At 37.2% G+C, this 22,282-nt stretch overlaps 1 protein-coding gene across 1 annotated transcript in view; it reads right to left on the minus strand.

The window, feature by feature from the left end:
- Positions 1-126: 126 nt before the first annotated feature.
- LOC111568665 (uncharacterized) overlaps positions 127-22,282 on the minus strand; it is a 31,258-nt gene continuing 9,102 nt past the window's right edge. The window contains exons 10-27 of the mRNA XM_035948268.2: positions 19,653-19,762; positions 18,828-18,956; positions 18,462-18,569; positions 18,193-18,334; positions 16,834-17,328; positions 15,802-15,846; positions 15,502-15,581; positions 13,912-14,024; positions 13,660-13,843; positions 11,574-11,658; positions 10,998-11,143; positions 10,330-10,420; positions 9,569-9,717; positions 8,293-8,378; positions 7,287-7,356; positions 7,073-7,194; positions 5,905-6,453; positions 127-4,313 (exon numbers count right to left, since the gene is read on the minus strand). Coding sequence (XP_035804161.2) covers positions 5,910-6,453; positions 7,073-7,194; positions 7,287-7,356; positions 8,293-8,378; positions 9,569-9,717; positions 10,330-10,420; positions 10,998-11,143; positions 11,574-11,658; positions 13,660-13,843; positions 13,912-14,024; positions 15,502-15,581; positions 15,802-15,846; positions 16,834-17,328; positions 18,193-18,334; positions 18,462-18,569; positions 18,828-18,956; positions 19,653-19,762 — 2,699 coding nt within the window. The 3' untranslated portion in view covers positions 127-4,313; positions 5,905-5,909. The remainder of the gene's footprint in view (positions 4,314-5,904; positions 6,454-7,072; positions 7,195-7,286; positions 7,357-8,292; positions 8,379-9,568; positions 9,718-10,329; positions 10,421-10,997; positions 11,144-11,573; positions 11,659-13,659; positions 13,844-13,911; positions 14,025-15,501; positions 15,582-15,801; positions 15,847-16,833; positions 17,329-18,192; positions 18,335-18,461; positions 18,570-18,827; positions 18,957-19,652; positions 19,763-22,282) is intronic.

The following is a 22,282-nucleotide window of genomic DNA, read 5'->3' on the forward strand; positions in this document are numbered from 1 at the left end:
ATTCTGGGGCTTTTATTATACATTTAATCTAATATTATAGTCCCCAGACTAAACGACATCAATGAAGTGTTTTTAAACATGGAATAAAGAAACAATACGTGGGATCACAATGGGATTCATTTCAAGTATTTATTTAGTTGATTTTAACAACAAAAAACAATATTTCCACTTAATTACTTCCCAATTAATCAATAATATTTACAACAGATAAAAGTGACATCCTGAGTTAAACCTGTAAAAACCTGCAAAAATGAAGTAAAACTACGATTCATGATTCAGTAATCAGTACTAGTACACAGAGTACTAGTTCACAATAATCAGTCCTCATAGTACTAGTTTACAGTAATCAGTACTAGTAGACAGGGGACTAGTACGCAGTAATCAGTACTAGTAGATGGGACTAGTATGCAGTAATCAGTACTAGTAATACTAGTTTACAGTAATCAGTACTAGTAGTACTAGTTTACAGTAATCAGTACTAGTACACAGAGGACTAGTACGCAGTAATCAGTACTAGTACACAGAGTACTAGTTTACAATAATCAGTCCTCGTAGTACTAGTTTACAGTAATCAGTACTACTAGACAGAGGACTAGTATGCAGTAATCAGTACTAGTAGTACTAGTTTACAGTAATCAGTACTAGTAATACTAGTTTACAGTAATCAATACTAGTAGACAGAGGACTAGTACGCAGTAATCAGTACTAGTAGTACTAGTTTACAGTAATCAGTACTAGTAGTACTAGTTTAGTCATCAGTACTAGTAGACAGAGGACTAGTACGCAGTAATCAGTACTAGTAGTACTAGTTTACAGTAATCAGTACTAGTAGTACTAGTTTACAGTAATCAGTACTAGTACACAGAGGACTAGTACGCAGTAATCAGTACTAGTACACAGAGTACTAGTTTACAATAATCAGTCCTCGTAGTACTAGTTTACAGTAATCAGTACTAGAGGACTACTATGCAGTAATCAGTACTAATAGTACTAGTTTACAGTAATCAGTACTAGTAGACAGAGAACTAGTATGCAGTAATCAGTACTAGTAGTACTAGTTTACAGTAATCAGTACTAGTAGTACTAGTTTACAGTCATCAGTACTAGTAGACAGAGAACTGGTACGCGGTAATCAGTACTAGTAGTACTAGTTCACAGTAATCAGTACTAGTTTACAGTAATCAGTACTACTAGACAGAGGACTAGTATACAGTAATCAGTACTAGTAGTACTAGTTTACAGTAATCAGTACTAGTAATACTAGTTTACAGTAATCAGTACTAGTAGACAGAGGACTAGTACGCAGTAATCAGTACTAGTAGTACTAGTTTACAGTAATCAGTACTAGTTTACAGTAATCAGTACTAGTACACGGAGGACTAGTTTACAGTCATTAATACTAGTAATACTAGTTTACAGTAATCAGTACTAGTAGTACTAGTTTACAGTAATCAGTACTAGTACTAGTTTACAGTAATCAGTACTAGTACACAGAGGACTAGTTTACAGTCATTCATAGTAGTAATACCAGTTTACAGTAAGCAGTACTAGTAGTACTAGTTTACAGTAATCAGTACTAGTACTAGTTTACAGTAATCAGTACTAGTACACGGAGGACTAGTTTACAGTCATTAATACTAGTAATACTAGTTTACAGTAATCAGTACTAGTAGTACTAGTTTACAGTATTCAGTACTAGTACACGGAGGACTAGTTTACAGTCATTAATACTAGTAATACTAGTTTACAGTAATCAGTACTAGTAGTACTAGTTTACAGTAATTAGGGGAGAAATAAGGATAAAAACAGACTAAATATCAACATTTTGGTTGCAGCTCACAAACATCTGAGGCTTCAGGAGCTGATCAATAATCAATAACGGGTTGAATTAAAGCAGGGGTGTCAAACATGCGGCCCGCAGGCCAAAATCGGCCCTCAAAGTGTAAAAATTCCAGAGAAGACATTAATTGAGGATTGTAAATTAGTAAAACTATAAATTTAAAATAACTTCTAGATCATGACAAGTTGTTTTGATCAGAAAGTAAAATACTAGATTGTTCATTTGTCATTGTGTCTCATTTTTGTAATATTTTGCCTTTTTTTGTCAGATTTTTGTCATTTGTCTCGTTTTTGTCGTCTTGTCTCTCGTTTTTGTCATTTTGCATCTTATTTATGTAATATTTTGTCTTGTTTTTGATTTTTTGTCTTTTTTGTGGTTTTGATCAAAGTAAAATACTGTATCGTTCAGCTCCAGATAACTGTGACTAAATGTTGTGTTCCTTTGTTAACACTCTGATCTGTACATTGTAATGTGTAAATGATAAACTGAGGTTGGATGTTGTTGAAATTGAATTTATTTCAGGTTGTTCATAATGTTTTGTAAAAAGATAATTAATTCAGTTCCTTCATTTTTGTCTCTTTGTGTCATTCTAACCGTCATACTCTGAAATCAGTAACACCTGTGGGAACCTGTGGTCTAAAAAGCACCAGTGGACCAGTGTTTATGCAACGACTTCCACTGCCAGAAGAATCACCTGAGCTTCTCCGACTGTCAAAAAGTCATTAAAAGTCAAAAAGACGGATTCTAAAAGCTGATAAAACCCAGAGTCAGTCTCTATTTGCAGCTGCAGTAGAACAGCAGCTCCCAGATCAGTAAGGCTTTGTTAAGACTTCTGGAAGCCTTTTGTGTTCCTCACAGTTCTGTTGGCAGCAAAGTGGCAGTGCAAACACACCTGAAAACACACAGCGACGACAAGCTACACAATTCAACACACAATCCACGTCGCTGTGATTTGCTACTTTGAGAAATGAAAAAATAAAAGTCCAGAAACGCACAAAAAGATGGAACAAGATCAGAAAAAAGAAGCAAAAAATAAAGAAAAGCAACAGAAGTACAAACATTTTATGTATAGAACATTTGTTTCACAGCAGAAGTTCTGTTTGTGTCCCAGGAATACGGTCTAAACATCATTAAAGCAGCAAAAACATGAAACATAAAATATTTTCTGATAAACACGTTTCCTATTTTACCGTTTAATTTAAACCTCTGGACCTCAAAACCTGCCAGCGGTTTTAAAAAGTCAAGTTATTGTGTTAAAAATCTGCTAGAAATCACAGCTAGAAACCCAGAATATGGAAACAATTAAAAGATATTTCCATCTCCCTCTGAAATTAGTGACACCTGTGGGAACCAGGTTTACAGCTTTATGACGGTCCTTGAACTAATCATGTAACGTTTGGTTTCATCAGGAAAAAAAAGGGGATATTTCTGCTAATTAAAAAAAAAAGCATTAGCAGGAGCCAGATTCTGTTAAAAACTAAAAATGCTGCGGCAATTTAAAAAAATGTATAAACAAATTAAAAACAAAACTGAAAAAAATGGTCACATTTTCAACTTTCCAAAGGTCCACTGTGGAGATAAAATCATTTCAATCTGCAAGTCTTGTATAAAAATTCAGGGAAAATAAACCAGATTCCATTAAAGAAAATGTGTGCTTTAATTTCTGCATCTTTTTGTGTAATGTTTTGAATCTTTTAGTGACATTTTTGCATCTTTGTGTAATTTTTGTATCTTTGTGACATTTTTTGTGACCTTTCTGTGTCTTTTTGTGACATTTTTGCATCTTTTTGTGTCATTTTCATAACTTCTAGTGTCATTTTTGAATTATTTTACATCATTTGTGTATCTTTTACAATCATTTTGTATCTTTTTGTGCCATTTTTGTCTCTGTCCTACCCTAAAATTAGCAACACCTGTGGGAACTTGGACGTGTTAATTTCAGGTTTTTAGAAACTTCTTTCTTACTTTCATTTTTATGTTTTTTAATTGTTTTTATTGCATTATAGCTGCCATAAGTTAAATCTCAGTGAGAAAATCTGAGACATAAGATTAGATGTAGCACCTTTAAGTACGTTTTGATGAGATTCTTGGACAGAATGGACCACAGACTTGTTTAGAAAAGGTAATAATGAGTTCTCCTGAGCTGAAATGTGCTAAAATGTGCATGTTAATCATCCAGTAAGTGGAGAGCAAACCCAGAAGTGGATTCTAATCTGCCGTATTGAGACCCAGACTGAGGGGATCTGTGGGGGTCAAAGTGACGACATGTTGGACGTCTTACAAAACGTCTGTGTGGCGCCTATCCACAAAAGAACGATTGTGAGCTGGAATTTACTGCTCAGAACATTTCTGCTGAGAACTTCTTGAACATATGGGGGAGAAAACAAGGGACAGACCGATTATCAAAGCAGATATCTGGCTTTTTTCTGATTCTCCTCCTCCATCTGTCGTCACTCTGTGGTCCCAGAAATGCCTGATCAAGAAACACAAAACAGGAAGTTAGCTTCTGTCACAGCGGCTAATGCTACGCTAGCAGCTAAATTAGCTGGCAGATTAACCTGAAAATAATAATTAATTTAAGATCTGGACCTTAGTGGACGATAAAAGTGATAAAACAGTCAAAGACTAAGAAAATAGAAGAACAGCAGGAGAGAAACTGATCAATCTCAGTGGATCCACATAAACAGAGGAGATCATTTAATCACTCCTGTTTCTATTTTACACAATCTGGACAATTCTGAGTCACTGGCAATGTTTTGAGTCATTTTTTATAAAATTTTCCGTCATTTTCAACCATTTTGAAGATTTTTTTTGAAAGAAGTTGAAGACACTGCAGTGAATTTTTAACTACTTTGGAAACGTTTTGAGTCATTTTTATCATATTTTAAGTCATTTTTAAACATTTCTGGTCAGTGGATCCCACATAAACAGAGGACAGCGTCCTAATTTAATCACTCCTGTTTCTATTTTACAGAATTTGGAGAACTCAGATTCATTTTGTGTCCAATTTAAAGTAATTTTGAACCATTCTGAAAATTTTTGAGTCAGTTTGGGAAAGTTTTTAATCATTTTTGAAGAATCCTGAATCATTTTGGAAATGTTTTGAGTCATTTTCAGAAAATTGTTGAGCTGTTTTTGTCAGATTTTAAGTCATTTTGGACAATTTAATCATTTTGAATATTTTTTTAATGATTTTGGAGAGTTTTCGAGGCATTTGAGAGAATTTTATCCTAATTTAATCACTGCTGTTTCTATTTTACAGAATTTGGAGAATTCTGAGTCACTTTGGAAACATTTTGAGTCATTTTTTTGTCCAATTTTAAGTGATTTCGAACAATTTTGAAGATTGTTTTTGAATTGAGTTTGAGTCACTTTAGAGAATTTTAAGTATTTTGTCAAATTTTAAATAATTTTTTTGGAGTCATTTTGGGAAAATTTTGAGTCATTTTAGAAAATTGTTGAGTCGTTTTAGTCAGATTTGAAGTCATTTTGGACAATTCTTTAACCCTTTTGAAGACTTTTGAAGACTTTACCTTGGAAAAGTTTTTATCCTAAGTTAATCACTCCTTTTTATATTTACAGAATTTGGAGAATTCTGTGTCACTTAGGAAACACGGAGTCATTTTTGAACCATTTTGAAGATGTTTTTGAGTTGAGGTTGAGCCATTTTAAAGAATTTTAAGCATTTTGTCAAATTTTAAGTGATTTTGAACCATTTTGAAGATGTTTCTGAATTGAGTTTGTGCCATTTTAGAGAATTTTAAGTATTTTGTCAAATTTTAAGTCCTTTTGGAATCACTTTTGCCAGTGGATCCAGATAAACAGAGGAGATCATTTAATCACTGCTGTTTCTTTTTCACATATTCAGTTAGTCGCCTTCATTAATGAAAAATTCTAGTTATGAACGACGGGTTCTCTGCTGCTAAAACATTACACCAAATGTAGATCTGCCTTATTGATTACCAATATTCACCCTGAGAAAACCCGTAATGGTCGATCTTTAAGGAAACCCTCTCCAGACGCCGCATATATAAACACACTACATACAAAAAAACAGAACCAACCTCCACTATCTGGACTGCTGCACGTCTGGAGAGGCAGGAGAAGGTGGGGAGATGGAGGAGGTGGAGGGGTTGGAGTTGGAGATGGAGGTGGAGATGGAGGGGTTGGAGTTGGAGACGGAGTTGGAGATGGAGGGGTTGGAGTTGGAGATGGAGGTGGAGATGGAGGGGTTGGAGGTGGAGGAGTTGGAGATGGAGAACGGGTTGGAGTTGGAGATGGAGGAGGTGGAGGAGATGGAGTTGGAGATGGAGGTGGAGTTGGAGGTGGAGGAGATGGAGGTGGAGATGGAGGGGTTGGAGGTGGAGGAGTTGGAGATTGAGAAGGGGATGGAGTTGGAGTTGGAGATGGAGGAGTTGGAGGTGAAGGAGTTGGAGGTGAAGGAGGTGGAAGAGTTGGTCATAGGAGGAAGTTCCTCGCAGGCAAAGTAGTCCTTGAGTGGAGCGAAGAGGTGTCGGATGACCGGGACGCTCCAGGCCTTCCCCAGAACCTTCTGCCTCTGCTGCCGGTTCATGTTCCTGACGTCGGTGTAATGTTTGGGGAAACCAAAGATCCTGGAGGAGGACGGAGAAAAACGATTTATCAGTTTGTGTCATCAGCACAAGATCATTCTGCAGATAATTACTGATAATAACTGTCTGTAACCTAAAAACCCACTGATGGACAGGAAGGACATGTTATAGTTAAAGAATCTACAGAATGAAGAAAACAGCAAGAACCAGATTTACAACTTTCTGACAGTCCCTGAACTAATCATGTGTGACGTTTGGTTTCATCAGGAAAAAACAACCAAATCTGAGCTAAAAACATTCCTTTAAATTCATTTTATTCTTCAGAAAATATCCCAAAACAAAGCATTAGCAGGAACCAGATTCTGTAAAAAACAAATAATTCTGCTCTTTGGCACATCCAAAGTAAAAAATGTATAACTACATTAAAACAAAACTAAAAAAAAATGTCTCATTTTCAACTTTCCAAAGGTCCATGAGCTGATTGTGAAAATTATATCATTTTATTCTACAAGTCTTGTATGAAAATTCATTGAAAACAAACTAGTTTCCATTAAAAAAAATCTGTGTTGGTGCATGTCTTTGTGTCATTTTTCTATCTTCTAGAGACATTTTTGCAACCAGTCTGACACGTCATCTCCACGTTAAATATCACTACACCTACTTTTCCAGCTCGGTGATCCAGAGGGTGTCCTCTTTGCCGTTATAGAGGACGGGCAGCTGAGACACGTTTTTTCCCTGCTTCAGAGAGTTTGGGTTGGTGGTGATCGTCCTCACCTTCGTCACCTGGAACAAAAACACCACAAAGATGGATTAGTTGTACTGTCATGAAGGTAATTCGAGTTTATAATAAAAGAAATGTCGGTTCAGCCACTGACCCTCGCTTCTCTACCAATCTCCAAACAGTCCTGGAGATTCAACTTGTCTTTCTGGGAGGCAATGATGGGCCTGAAGAGGGACGGAAAAGCACAAAAATAACATTTAACCTCACAAAATATGAATACAATAGAAGCCATCGACAAGGTAAAGAAACAAGAAAGAGGAAAATTAAAGATGCAAAAAGGACAAAGAATGTGAACAAATTACAAATATCAACATGCTACCTATTTATTTTAATTTATTCCAGACATGCCGCAGTATAATGAAGACAAAAACCCAAAATAAAACACACAAAACAAAAACCAACCAAATCCAAAACCTAAAATAATGTCCAAAAACAATCAGGATGAAGTTCAACTTATTAATTCTCATATGTTTCTGTTTCCTGTTGGCACTTTTATACGTCTTTAGAATCCCCAGGAACACATTTACTTTTTAACATCATTATTATTATTATTTTTTACATTTTTTGCATATTTCCCTAAATTGTTTTATAGTTGTACTCATTCTGAGATCATCAGCCATAAATTTACATCAAAAACAAACTAGATTCCATTAAAAAGTGTTCCTTCATTTTTGCATCTTTTAGTGCCATTTTTGAGAACACATTTACTGTTTCTCATAATTACATTTTACATTTTTTTCCCCTATTTTCTTAAATAGTTTTATACTTGTACTCATTCTGAGACCGTCGCCTATCAATTCATACCACAAACTGATAACCTTCTACTCTTCATGGCTGAGTAAATGGCTTTTTAAAATTTCTTCTTAATTTATCGTTTCCAGTGTTGCTTCTGAACAGCTGTTTGTTCTCAGAGAGGAACTGGTTGTTTGATTTGAACATTATTAGTTATATATTTAACTAAATCCATCAATTTTGACACACTTCTTTTGAAAAACAGTATATTAATGTGCTGTAGAATTATAAACATGTGGTACCTTCTGCACAGCAGTCAGTAAAACCAGTCAGCAGCATAATTTATACGAGGCTTGAAAACTTCTTACCTGCTCATGCCGGGGATGTTTCCCCAGAAGTAACGAGCTCTATGAGCCGGACTCACTTTGACGGCGTCCACCAGCACCGGGTTACACTGTTCAACAAGAACAGAGTAAAAAACTGTCAGCTCTCTGAATGTATTACTTTAAGGAAGGAAGGAAGGAAGGAAGAGGTGGCAAAAAAAAATAGAAGATTAACCCTTTAAGACCTACCATTGTACAACTCTGTCAGGACATATTCTTACATTTTGACATACTGTAGTACCATTTATTGGAGTATTTTTATTTGCTTTCCATCAATATAACCCTTATATCCCAAGTTTTAATAATATGCATTGACTTGTGTCTTACCTACTAAAATATATTGGTTAAAAGTGCAATAAACCTTAAAAAATGAAAATCACTTTTGTTTTTTCCCCACACATACAGGGGGTCCTCGACTTACGGCAGAGTTCCATTCATACAGACTGATCTAAGGAAATTTTCGCCAGAAGTCGGAACTCGTGCAAAAATGTAAACAAAGCCGTTCCCTGCTTCACGATATCGATCAGTTCTTTGGTAAAGTTATGAATACCAACGACTTTTATGCATGTATGAGTCATTTCACAAGAAGGAACAGAATATGTTGCATTGGCTTTACAACCTGAGCATTTTATTCTATCTAATTTCACTTCCATGGAGATGGCTTTCCTTTTCTTCAAAGCATCAAAAGAGTGTGACTTATGCTGGGAGCCATAATGAAGGGCAAAAACTTAGAGAATGCAGCACAATCTAAGGTGGCGTACAACCAGAGAATGGAAACAAAGCCGTCTTATAGCGCCATGTGACGACGTATTCATCCATTCTGTTCATCAACTAGCTCCATGTAATGACAAAACGTTGTAGGTTGAGGACGCCGTAAACCGAGGACCTCCTGTATTTCAAAATACAGAAATTGCACAGCTGTATCCCTCGAATTTGCACAATATCCTGTGGTTTTGTTTATAAAGATTTTTGTTAAGTATGTTTTATTGTGTATTTTTACAAACCCATCACTGCAACAAAAAAGCGCTCTGAGACCTGGTGAATGTGTGAAATGTTAGTGGAACCCCACAGATTTTATATCCACAAAGAATGATCCATCTATCTCATCTGGTTTCAAATCTACCGTCAATCAAAAATGAATATGCAATCGTAGCGCCCGTGCTATGCTGGGTTCTACAGGGTTAAAAAAGAGAGAGAGAATTTGAAGAAGAAGAACGGGAGGTTAAAGTTAAAGGATTCAAACAGATGTGAATGTTTGAACCTCGAGGAAGCGACAGATGTTGACTTTGTCGTGAGTGTTCATGAAGACGACGTTCTCAAAGAGCCAGAAGAACGGTCTGGGGTCGTCCTCTTTGGGCTTCAGCAGCTGAAGGATGCGGTAGTACTCAAAGAACAGCCGGCCGGTGCCCTCTGCAGGAGGAAAGATGGATTACAGCAAAGAAGAGTACAGCTGTTCAACTTGTAGGACAGGGGAGTCAAACTCTTTTCAGTTCAGGTTAGTTCCACATTCAGAACAATGTGATCTCAAGTGGGCCGGACCAGTAAAATCACAGCATAATAATCTATGAGTCACCACAACTCATCAGCATTTTCACATACAATAACTTGTGCAGTAGCTGGCTGTGTAGATGGAAGGAACCAGATCAGTTCACGATTTATAGTTACTGTGACGACCGTCCATCTGGACACCAGGTGTGGCCACCTGACTGAGCCACACCTGCAGTCAGTGCTGCATTTAACTGCTCTCCTTTCCTGTTGAGAGAGGCTCGCTGTCAGGAGTGGTGTGTCTGTGCAGCTCCAGTCCCATGTGTGGTTTTTGCTCAGTTAGGCCTGACAGCAGTGGGGAATTCTTTTAGTTTGGCAATAAAAGCTTTGTTTTGCATCGTACAGTGGTTGTCTCCGCGTCTTTGCTACAACTGAGGGGCCGAGTTGTAACATTATTTAAACTATAAACAGATTATTAAAGTAGATTAGTAGTAATTAATGTAATAAAAACAGACAAGCACACAAGCAGCTACGTACCGTACAGGCCTTTCCTGATGGGGTTGACGATGGAGAGGTCGTTACAGGGGCTGCCACCGATCAGCAAATCAAACGGACCCCATTGATCGATCTGGATGAGAGAAACATTGAGCTGATTTTAGTTTCATCAGTCCAAAACACTGAAGGTTGTAATGCTTAGTTTTGGGGTTTTTAAAGTGTGATCACCATAAAAAAAGTACATTTCAGCCTGTCTGGTTCACTTCTTAACAAAGTGCACATGGATGAGGTCACAGGTTCAATGGAAAACTTTTAGGATGAATGTTTTGCAGCAGAACTTCCTGAACTATAATGAGAAGAACCAATTTCACTCTAGTTTTCTGCTCTGTTTTTGTTTATTTATGTGTCCTGGTTCAGTCAGTCTACACCAGACTTGGACCAGGTGGGTCTCTGTCCACTATGACGACGTAGGAAATAGAAAAATGGAGGTTTGTTCATGTTATTGATGTGATATTAGAGTATAAACGGCTACTCATTTATGTAAAAAACACTTGGCACTTGTTGTCCTCTTCCTCCATTGAGCCCCACACAGCAGTTTTTGTGGTGCTGGTGCCTTTTTCACATCTAAAAAGGCTCCTGTTCCTGCATTCAGAGGTTCCTCCAGTAGAAAACGCCTGATGTTTGGTATCTTGTGTATGAAAAGGACATACGTATTCCTGGTTGATGAGCCGGACGTCACCAACGTGGATGATCTTCCTGTCGTGGTTGATGCTCCCCACAGCGAGGGAATCCTCACAAACCTCCGAAGCAACATATTTCTCTACCTTGAAGCCGAGATCCTTCAGAACCAGGTAGCCTGAAGAGACATAAAAACATGAAGAAAACATCTTTTCTAAACAGATTTAGTTTAGAAGTACTAGAGAGTAGGAAGCAGTATCTGTATCTAAATACCAGAGGATCTGACACAATTCTTACTTTAGATGTTATTGGTTTCCACTACTGTGTATACAGATATTCTTTTCAAGATGTGTAAATATCTGTATATCTTTTTTAATTTTATTGCTTTACTATAGTTATTTTTTTATTCTTATTTCTACCAACAGCCGAAACCAAATTCCTAGTGTGTTGCGTACGTACTTGGCCATTAAAGCTGATTCTGATTAGGTTTGTTCTCTTTAAAAGACAAAAGAAGCAAACAAAAACTATTAAAAAGTACAGACAAGAGATTAAAGATCGATAAGCAGCATCAGTAGAAGTAGTACTACCGTTAAAATACTCATCCCTACCTGTTGCTATGCCGTCAAACAGCGACAGAACTCGAACTGGTCGGCGCAGGTTTGCAGGAATAGATGGATAAACACGGTGAGGCTCCTGCAACAGGAAAAACACGACGTGGTGAATGACAAAGTCCGACTGATTCCTAATGAGAGACGTTTATTTTGGGGGAAAAATAAATTACATACAACCTGAAAGATCTCTGTAAGTGTAAAACTTCAAAGTTGTCATTTATTGCAGCTGAGTTTTTTTAGTCACTTTGGACACTTTTTAAATTTCTTCTATGCTTTATTTTGCAGAATATAGATGATCCTAATGTAGAGAGTTCCAGCTTCCCTGCATGGGATAATTTTTTCTTCTATATCTGAAGTGTGCTTAAATAAACATCTATATCTATATATCTATATCTATATCTATATATATCTATATATCTATATATCTATATATATATATATATATATATATATATATATATATATATATATATATATATATTTTCATGTGTTCACCACATACATATCTGTTTAATTTCCTCATTAACTGTATTTTTATTGTTTGCATTTGACACTTTATGGTGCATTTTGTATCTTGGTATATTTTTCTATTGTGGTGATTATTTTACTCTTTCTTCTTCCTACTGTAACAACAGAATTTCCTCTTGGGGATCAATAAAGTATTTCTATTCTATATTCTTAAAAAAAATCTGCTTTAATTTATCCCAGTACAACAGATCACTTTACTGGTTATGTTAGTTTTAGAATTGATTTTAAGATTGTATTGTTGTTGTTTTTAAAGACTTGCACAGTCAGGAGGATACAGTAATTCTGATTTTTGAACTTTTTCTGGATTTTCTGATCATTCCTGAATCTCCCTTTGTGACCAGAGATAATTAACTTTTGCCATTTATGGCCATAAGTTATGTACTAGCTTTAAAATACTTTAGGTTGATGAATGGAAATACTATACTATACTGTACTATACTATACTATAGCCCTGTAATAGTTACAGAACAGTCACAGAATTCCCCTCCGGAGGACTGCAGACCAGCTAAAGTTGCGTATCCGTTAGCTATGTTTCTATTAAAATTCTATGAAAAGTGTGAATAAGTCTACTGATAACCTACAAATTCTAACAGCTCCTGAACTTGAATGATGTAAACGTTGATGATTTTCATATATATAATATACACAGCGCTTTAAATGAATCAGACCACCACCCAGTGTGAGGTGTTTGCCATCGCTGATCTAGATTAACAGTACGGCTCACTTGAATTTCCCTCGGGATTAATAAAGTATCTACCAATTACCAGAACATTTTTGATGTTTCTGTAATGGTTAATCCTCCAGTATTTGCAGCTCTTTAATCAAAATGACATCTTTAATGCTAAAATATAATTATTGCTGTTGTCCATGAATTTTCAAATGTACAGATTTACAAAAAAGCAGAAAAAACAGAGAAGCACATTATTATTTTTGTTACTGAGATGTCAAATTACAGTTATTTACTTGCATTCCTGAACAGAAAAAATGGTTTTAGTGGTTGTATGTTATTCTGGATTAATTTGTGACTTCTCATGTATAAAATATTAAGATTTTTGGTTCATTTATGTGAATAAGGACTATTTAGTTGTTCCAGTTTGGTATTTGCCTCCTAAAGAACAATATTATTTTTAGTTTGAAACAAGTTTTTGACAGATTTCTAAAATATTTGTGTTTTCTCGTTTTTAATCACAGGTGGTCTAATATATTTGTGAAGCACTGTATATATGAAAATGACATGCCTAAAATGCCTAAATTACCACATAACATCCAAAAATATAACATCCCTGAATCTGCATACATTACAGCCTGTGATACTAATGACCTGCTGTTTAGACATTTTAAAGTTTTTTATTCGTCATCACTGCTAACTGAATTACACATTTTAAGCATTTACCAGCTCAAGAATACTTTCGGTTTAAGAATGTAAATGCAACACGACACTACGGCCCTATTACAGTTACAGAAATCCCCTCCAGAGGACTGCAGACTGACTACAGCTAGCTAATGTTTCTATTAAAATGCTCTTAAAAATGTGCATTAGCTGCTGATGTCTTACAAACTCCATGGCGCTGTTGTTGGCGAACTGCTCCTGAACTCGGATGCTCCAGTCCTCTCGGGGAACCAAAGCGCCGTGGGGTCGGTGAGGCTGACACAAGTAGCAGATCCACGGGTCCAGAAGCTTCAGCGAAGCAAACGTCCCCGAGCCGACGAGGATGTTCAGACAGTCCTCGCAGAAAGACCTGAGGTGCAGAGAAGGTTAAACAAACTGCCAGCTGCTAACAGAAAGTTTAAATGTAGAGACACCGACCTGCAGCAGCTGTTGTTGCCACACAGAATGACCTCCAGTCCGTAGCAGCAGATGGTGCAGTACGACTGGTATCCGTCCTCGTCGTAGCGGAACAGAGTCTCTGTGAAGTTGTTCTGCAGGTACAAACATACCATCAGTCGGGCTTTAAGGACAGTTTTGGAGACTTTCTGACCTCCAAGCAACAACAATGATGCTCCTATTTAGTTTTTTAACCTGAAGTGAGGTTGAATGATGCCCTTTAACTAACAAGTGCAGCTTCAGAACCACCAACTAACCAACTTCTATAAAGCTGTATAAATCAGAATCACTTTATTGATCACTAATTGCTTATGTTTCAGTTGCTCCTGTTCAAAGTTAAAACAAAAAAAGATAAAAACAAGTCAGAAAATATGTCCTAAAACTATAAATAGAAGTAAATAAATAATAAGCTTAAAAAATAAAATAAAACTATGGAGTTTAATAACTGGTAACATGGTTATATTTGTGATATTGCACCAGAGAATCAGTTATTGTAGTTGTTGCACATTATGGACTAATGTTGGTCTAGACGAATCCTTGCAGGTGAAACATAATGGGTTCAGAAATACAGAATTAAGAAATACAGCGTAAAGCACACTGACAAACATCTACTACTAACAGACGAGCTGTCTTCCCCACAGTCACTGTTCCAACAGTCATTTTCAGACTGTATTTGTGCTTTTTATTATGTCACTAACAATTTGACGATAACAGAAGTTGTTTGAATCTCAAAATGTGTGTTAATACAATATTTATTCATCTAAAACAGTCACAGTGGAGGCTTGTTTGTGATTTGTGAGATTATTTGTGTAAAATACAAGTACTGTTAAAAACACCACTTCCAGGACATTTTTCAGCTACTTGAACACAAAGAAAACCAGTTAAACTATAAGTTCACTACTTAACACGAGCATGATTTTAAACCAAAGATTTAGCTTTTATTTAATAGTTAATGTGCAGTGGTGCTTGAAGCTTTGTGAATACTTTATAATTTTCTGGATTTCTGCAAAGACATCATCACATTTTCAAAAAGTACTAAAAAGTAGATGAAGACATTAAATTTAAGAAATGAGACAAAACTTTGTACTTAAAAATGATCCATTATTACAAATCTGTGAGCGGCAAAGATCCTTTCAGTATCTGATGGTCCTGGTATCACAGTGATCTGAAATTCTGCACTTTTTTCATTTCGAGGGATTCAGTTTTTAATGTAATTTGGAAACTATTCTGTCCATGTCATTGCCAAATTTAATGGCTGTGGAAGTTTTTGTTTATATGATATTTATATGTAGATTTTGAACACATAAATTGGCTTCACAGGTTAGAAGCTTTTATGATGGCAAAAATACAAAAAAAGAGGTTGGAAAATATGAAGTATTCAAAATTTAAATGAACAATGTTTTGTGTCATTTGTTTAATTTGATGTGCCTCATCTACTTGCATGAAAATCTGAATTTCAGCTCATATTTATGTAGAAATGTAAAACTTTCAACCATCACTGCAGGTCAGACATGTTGCTGGGCCACTTTACCTCCTCATAAATGTGAATAAATGTAAATAATTATCCCTTACTTTACACTTCAAGCAGAGACTGCCTTTGAAAAGCGGGTGGAAGATCTCAACATTGTCTGTTCCACAACACAAACAGTAGCCTGCAGACACCAAACAAAGATGAAGGAGTAAAAATATACATAGAAACACACACACAAACACACAAAACTGTGTGCTTATTATGTTTTCTACGACAAGCTCAAATTCAAGAATCAATAATGAAAGTAATTACAGGATTATTAGCAAAGCTTGCAATGCTGTACACATGTAAATGGACATGAATATTTAACAATTTAACAATAATATTACATAAAAACTCACCATCGATGTCCAGCTTCATGTCCATGATCCTGCGAATGGTATCCTCTGCCCAAAACAAAGCCAGTATTTCATTAGTGAATATTAACAACGGATGAATTCAGTATCAATAACAAAAATTACAACCGTTCCATAACAAAAGGATTCAAAATCACCACAATAAAGATGCAAAATCCAGAAAAATCGCTAAAATCTCGGCTAGAAGAAGCAAAATCTACATTAAGGTGCAAAAAATTTTAAAATCCAGACAAGATGCAAAATTATCACAAAAACATGTAAAATCACTATAAAAAAAACTAGAAACAGCAGTTTGTGCATCACAGCTCAACAACAAACATGTAAAAACAGCAGCCAACTTGTCTGTGTTTTATTCTTCAGTAGTTCTTGTGCTGCATCAGCAGTTGATATAGTTTCAGAAATGAGATGAATCTGTGCAGCTGCTCTGATCCCAGTCTGTTCTTAAGATTTCAGTAATGGGAAATCACCACAAAAACATGTCCAATGATCACAAAAAGACGCAAAATTACCACAATAAAGACACAAAGTCCAGAAAAACAGACAAAATCTCTGCTGGAAGAAGCAAAATCTACCATTAGAAGCAAAGTCCTCCCAAAAAAATTGGCAAAAGCATTTCAAGAAGTAGCAAACTCACCAGAATTAAGAGCCAAAATCCACAAAAAAAGAAAAAATCTCTGCTAGAAGAAACAAAATCCACCAAAAGATGCACAGCCCTCGCCCCAAAAAATGCAAAATCACTACAAGAAGATGCAAAAACACTACAAAAAAAACTAAAAACCACCACAAAAACATGTCAAATGACCAAAATAGACAAAAGATTGCCACAAAATGCCATCCCTACTAAGAACTCGGGAGTTAAAACACAAATTTTGGATTAATGACTCTGTGATTCCAACACAATCCTGACAAATACAGCTAACCTACAACAAAACATCACAATAATTCTGATCTAGGACCAGTTTGTCCATCTTAAATGAATCTAACATTTTAACGGCAGAATCCGGTTGTGTTTGTTACCTCGGACTTTCTGGTCCGGCTGTGTGTAGACGGTGTTGGTCTTCTCATTCACCTTGTTGTAGATTTTTGCGTAGGCCTTCTTCCTGTTGGGCACAAAGTCTGGCGACATGTCGGCATCAAATCCAGAGAACAGACCATATTTCTTCCTGGGACCCTTCCCTCCTCTTCCCCTCCCCTTCCCCCATCCTCCCTTCTCCTTCTCCCATTCTCCTCCCCAGTCCTCCTTCTCTGCCTCCCATCCTCCCTTCCCTTGTTTCTCAATCTCTGAAACCCATCTTCCTCTTGCTCTTCTTCCTCTTCCTCGAGGGGTCTTCATCACTTCCCGGGAGAACTTTTCAACAAAGCTGGTCGAGAGTCTGTTTAAGGAGACGACCACTTCCCTCATCTTGACGCTGTTGTTGCTCAGAGGACTGAAGGAGTCAGGAGAGGACGTGGCCTTCAGGATGAGCTTCTTCTTCGCCTTTGGACTGTGGTTTGTGTTCTGGTCAGGGTTTCCTGAAACAATCACACATGTGAGCATTCACACTCTCCAATGTAATTAATTTAATTAATCTGAACCTGAATAAGGGGTGAATGGATACACAGATTAGTCACAACATTAAAACCTCATTTTCTCTACAATTACAAGAATCCAGGCAAAATCATCATTTTTTGATGTATAGATACGTGCAATATCATTATTCTTCAAAGTACAGATATAATAATAATAATAATATTTTCTAATGTATAGATATGTGCAGCATCATTTTGTATGTCCAGATATGTGCAATATCCTTATTTTCCACATCCAGAGAGTCTGCAACATCTGAATTTCCACATATAGAAGAATCTGTACAACACCGACAGTATTTATATATACTTTCCTGCTTATTTTTATTACCTACCTATATTTCCTGTATTTTTTCCGGTGTCCCCTTTGCTGCTGTAAAGGTGCTACTTTCCCCGCTGTGGGATTAATAAAGGATTATCTTATCCATTCCCTTCCTGTCGTGTGACTCAGGGAGGCCTGAATTCACTATTTTATGCTAAAATTAGCACTTATCTGATCATAAGTTTAGCAGCTGATGTAGTAGCGACTGAACAAATTACTGCAAACTCAGTTTTACTTGACAAATGTGAACGTTGATAGACAGGACAGAAATCATTTATATCTCGTTATTATCAGACACAGATTATCTAATGCTATGTAAGGAAAGAGAAGATATTCAGGACCAGAGGCTAAACCCAGAAGCGATGCCTAGACTTTGAATTTAATACACAACAAACATGAAAATACTAATTGAATTATGTTTGGAAACCCCAAAAGGTTCACAGTAACGACTACATCTGTTCTATATTCTGTTCACCAAATGTTCGTACCGTTTAAAGACGCTGTAGGTTTGAGTCCGTCCGGCCCAGAAGGTCGAAATCCTCCAAAGGCCCAGTCTAACATCTGAGTCAGCTGCTCATCTTTGTCCTCAGGATGTGCAGAAAACTTCTTTTTACAACGCAGAGCTGCCTCCTGATGGACGGCGGAGCGGATATACATTATATGTGAGCATTTCATCCGTTTCTGGAGGCAGTTCTGGTGAAATTTTAAACATCAGCAGGTGTTAAATCTGATCACTTATATCAGGAAACACTCAGACCTGCAGGGCCAAGGAGACGGCGTTTTTGTAGGAGGCGACGACGCTGAAGGAGCTAACAGAGAAGTGCTGGTCGAAGGCAGCGAAAGGTTTCAGAACCTTCAAATTCTCCTGGAATCAGAGGAAGATATCAGATGTTAAAGGCAGGTGTAAGAATGCAGATGCAAGAGAAAATTCCACACATTTATTAAAGAAGCAGAGCAGTTTTGTTAGAACTTGTTATGTTGGGCAACAGTGTTAAAGCCAAACACAGAAGCTCAGTGGTGGAAATTTATTGCACTAGAGCTTTAAAGTTCAAAAATGTTCTCTGTACTGTATGAATTTGGATTCCCATAATTTCCCTCGGCACATTTTTCACATTAGACTCACCCAAGAGGGCATTTCCCGCCCGAACCACTGCACCATCCTGTAGCTCGGATGTTGAGTATTTCCCCTGTCGGGTACGATGACACCGGGCCACGGAGGGAATCTGTCCACCTGAACCCAGACCAGCTCCCCCTGAACACATACTCAGAATCAGAATCACTTTATGGGACTGTTTGATAACTGGAATTTTAACGACAAGAAGTTTAGGCATATTAATGGAAGAAAGTAAAAAAAAAAAACATCACGAGAAAATGGTTAAAAGTAGAACGACCAACCACTGAGGAATGGACTGACACTGTACACAAAGTTTACTTTAGGGAAAAGTTGACATGTCCTCAGCTGTCTTCATCTATTTTACTTTTTTATTCTGTTTTTATCTAATGCTGTGAAGATAATAAATGGTGAGCTCCCTTGTTGTGGTGTTAGTAAACAGTAGAAAGGCAGCAAAGTCTTTAGTGGAGAAAACATGAAATGTTTTGGAATTGTAATAATTAGTTTTTCAATTTAAATTATCATATTAAAGTTGTCATAAAAAAATTAATATTTTATTGATCCCAGAGGGGAAGCTGCTTATGTTACAGTTGTTCCCATTCAAAGTTGGAGAAATTTAAGCCGTAGGGAAAAAATTACAAACCTAAATCGAAAAATACGTAGTAAAAATACAAACATTTAAGTAGAAGGTAAACTGTGTATTGTTCCAGGCTAAATTAAAATGTAAGTGTGCAGTGTAATAAATAGTAAAGGAGCTATAGTGACAGTTACATTCATACGCAGGAAGAAAAGCTGTTACTGCTACACACTACTAGCTTTACTCAAAATCGACCTTACAATCGTTTTTTCCAGTGATGCTGCTGAGGTTGGTGTTCTGGGATCTGTGCAGGAATCCTCTTCATCGCTGCTCACCATGTAAATCGACTCAGCTGGGAAATTTCCTGGAGCTGCAAAACAGTGACAACGAGCGACTGAATCCACATCAGCTAAATGAGCTCCACACAGTCATGTGAGTTAAATATTCGCTACCTCAGAAAGAGCTCTTCTTAAACCACTTTGAACAAGCGTAAAAACTTTTTAGTGGCGTTTAGGATGTTATTTTTACTCAGTTTTGCAGTTTCCATCTTTTTTATCCACCAATGTGCATAAAAATATGTTGATGGCATCATATCTGAATGTTATAATATGCCGACATCTGAGAGCTCAATTTAAGCTCCGTGTTTGGAAAGAAGAGCTGGAAATTTCAGCAGAGGAGTAGAAATCCACCTGTGCAGCAACACATACTGAGAAAATAAATGCACGGCTCAGACTGATTCATTATAAGTGGCTAACGTGAACGTAAGTAACTCCTGCAAAGCTAAACCAGTTCAATACAAACAGATCAGATACATGCACTAAATGCACAGAGGTTAAAGGAACAGTGCAGAAAGATTCAAACAGCTACATGTGAGAGGATTATTTCTGAAAGAGGTCTGTATCCAAAAGAACAAAACTATCACAAAAATGAACAAATATTGATGAAACTCAGCTTTCGCACTGCTGAAAAGGACCAACTATCCAATGGAAAACGTGGTTTTTATATTAAAGGACAAACAGAGGGAATATGAGGAGGTTTGGGGACACTTTGTTGATTTTGTAAAGAACCAGGTGGTTTTTGTGTAATGTGTTAAGGGAGCGGTTTGTTGTTGGTGTTTTGTTCTTCTTTTTGTTTTCTTTTATGTACACTCCTGAACAAAATCATAACATTTGGGGGAAAAATGACAAGTATTTGCATTTTGCGCTGGTGGACCTTAACCAGGTTGTAAGTAGAGCTTAATTCTACATGTCCACAGTATCTGTTGTTGTCACATGTAAACGCACCTCATCTGAAAATCGCCTTCTTGGTGGGTGGGTCACTAGCGGGTCACGAGGTGGACACATGACAGCACTTTCAGCTCGAGTCTGGCAGATGCACCGGACCAACATGGCTGCTCGACCGCAAACTTTTTTTCTTTACTACAAAAACAGTTCCGCGAGAAGTATTTCTGAAAGCATTTGAGGTGAGAAATAAGCTGCTGAATCTGTCCTGGTTTTGGTCCAGCGATGGATGGGATGGTTTAGATGTTTGATGAAAGTTTTGCGATGCGTCGGGTCTCCATTCGCTGCACCGAATTTTCATAAAGTAGAAGTTGAGTCTAATTTACGCGAATGAGGTCTGGGGAGATGCACTGGATCGCAGCTCAAAACACACGGCAATGGAAACAGCATTCAATGTGGTGTGTTTCACATAGATAATGAACGGGATGCAGGAAACTGACAGATGCTGTGGACATGAACCTTAACCAACAGAAGCAGGCAATTTATTGAAAACCGCATTTAAACTCAACCAGAGTGATTATCAGCTGATCAAAAAAAACAAAAACAGAACTAAGCGTCAAAAAAAAAAGGCTCAGTAGTGAGTAGCACCACCGTCCTTGTGGATCACTTCAAAAATGTGTTTCGGTATGCTTGATGTTTCCAGGAGGCTCCATGTGGTGAAGATGGCTTCATGAAGGACTTCCACTGTCTGGAACTGATGTCCACTTCTGTAAACTTCCCGTTGCCATCCACCCCCAGACGTTCTCAATAGAATTTAGATCAGAAGAACATATGGGATGGTCCAAAAGAGTGACAAGGTTTCTGCAGATGCCAACCAGTCAAATTTAATGCTTTTTAATGCCATTTTAATGCTATGCTGTAAAAATTTTAATGCCATGACTCAACAAATTACACGGGTTTGGGTTTTTTTGTAAAAGAAGATTTTGACATGAAACATGACATTTCACTAGTTCTGAATCCGGAAACCACCCCTGGAACTTGCGTTTTGCCATTTCCCAGCTCTCCTCCACCTGGTCCAGCCTGCCGGCCACTTTAAAAACATGCACTTTTTGGCAATTGTACCCAACAGGGCTGAAACAATTATCACAATGGTATTGTGCACGTATCTGACGAATCGCACTCTATAATTATATATTATTATATTATTATTATTGTCAAATATTTTCTTGAAAACTGCAGAAAGAATGTTTAATGCCACTGAGAATCAAATTTAATGATTTTTAATGCCATTTTAAGGCCTTAATTTTCACAAAAATCAATTTAATGGCTATTAATGCTTTTTAATGCCCTGCAGAAACCCTGAGTGATGTTTTTCTCCTGGAAGAAGTGTTTTGTCAGCGCTGTCCTGTTGACAGACGCAGTCATGAAAGTCCCAGTCCATCCTGCCCAGATGAGGGCCCTCAGTCATGAAGGATGCCTGCTGCAACATCCCCACACAGCCAGCCGCCGTCTGCCCCATGCAGCTCCATGGCCAAACGCAGCTCCACTGTTCCACTGAAGGAGAACGATCATGATGGCGCCTCCTCCACTGTGCCGAACACATCTCCAGTGGGATCTCCTTGTCATGCCGGTAATGTTGGAAACCATCAGCACCATCCAGGTTACTTTTT

This window comes from Amphiprion ocellaris, chromosome 8 (genome assembly GCF_022539595.1).
Source record: "Amphiprion ocellaris isolate individual 3 ecotype Okinawa chromosome 8, ASM2253959v1, whole genome shotgun sequence".
Taxonomy (NCBI): Eukaryota; Metazoa; Chordata; class Actinopteri; family Pomacentridae; genus Amphiprion; species Amphiprion ocellaris.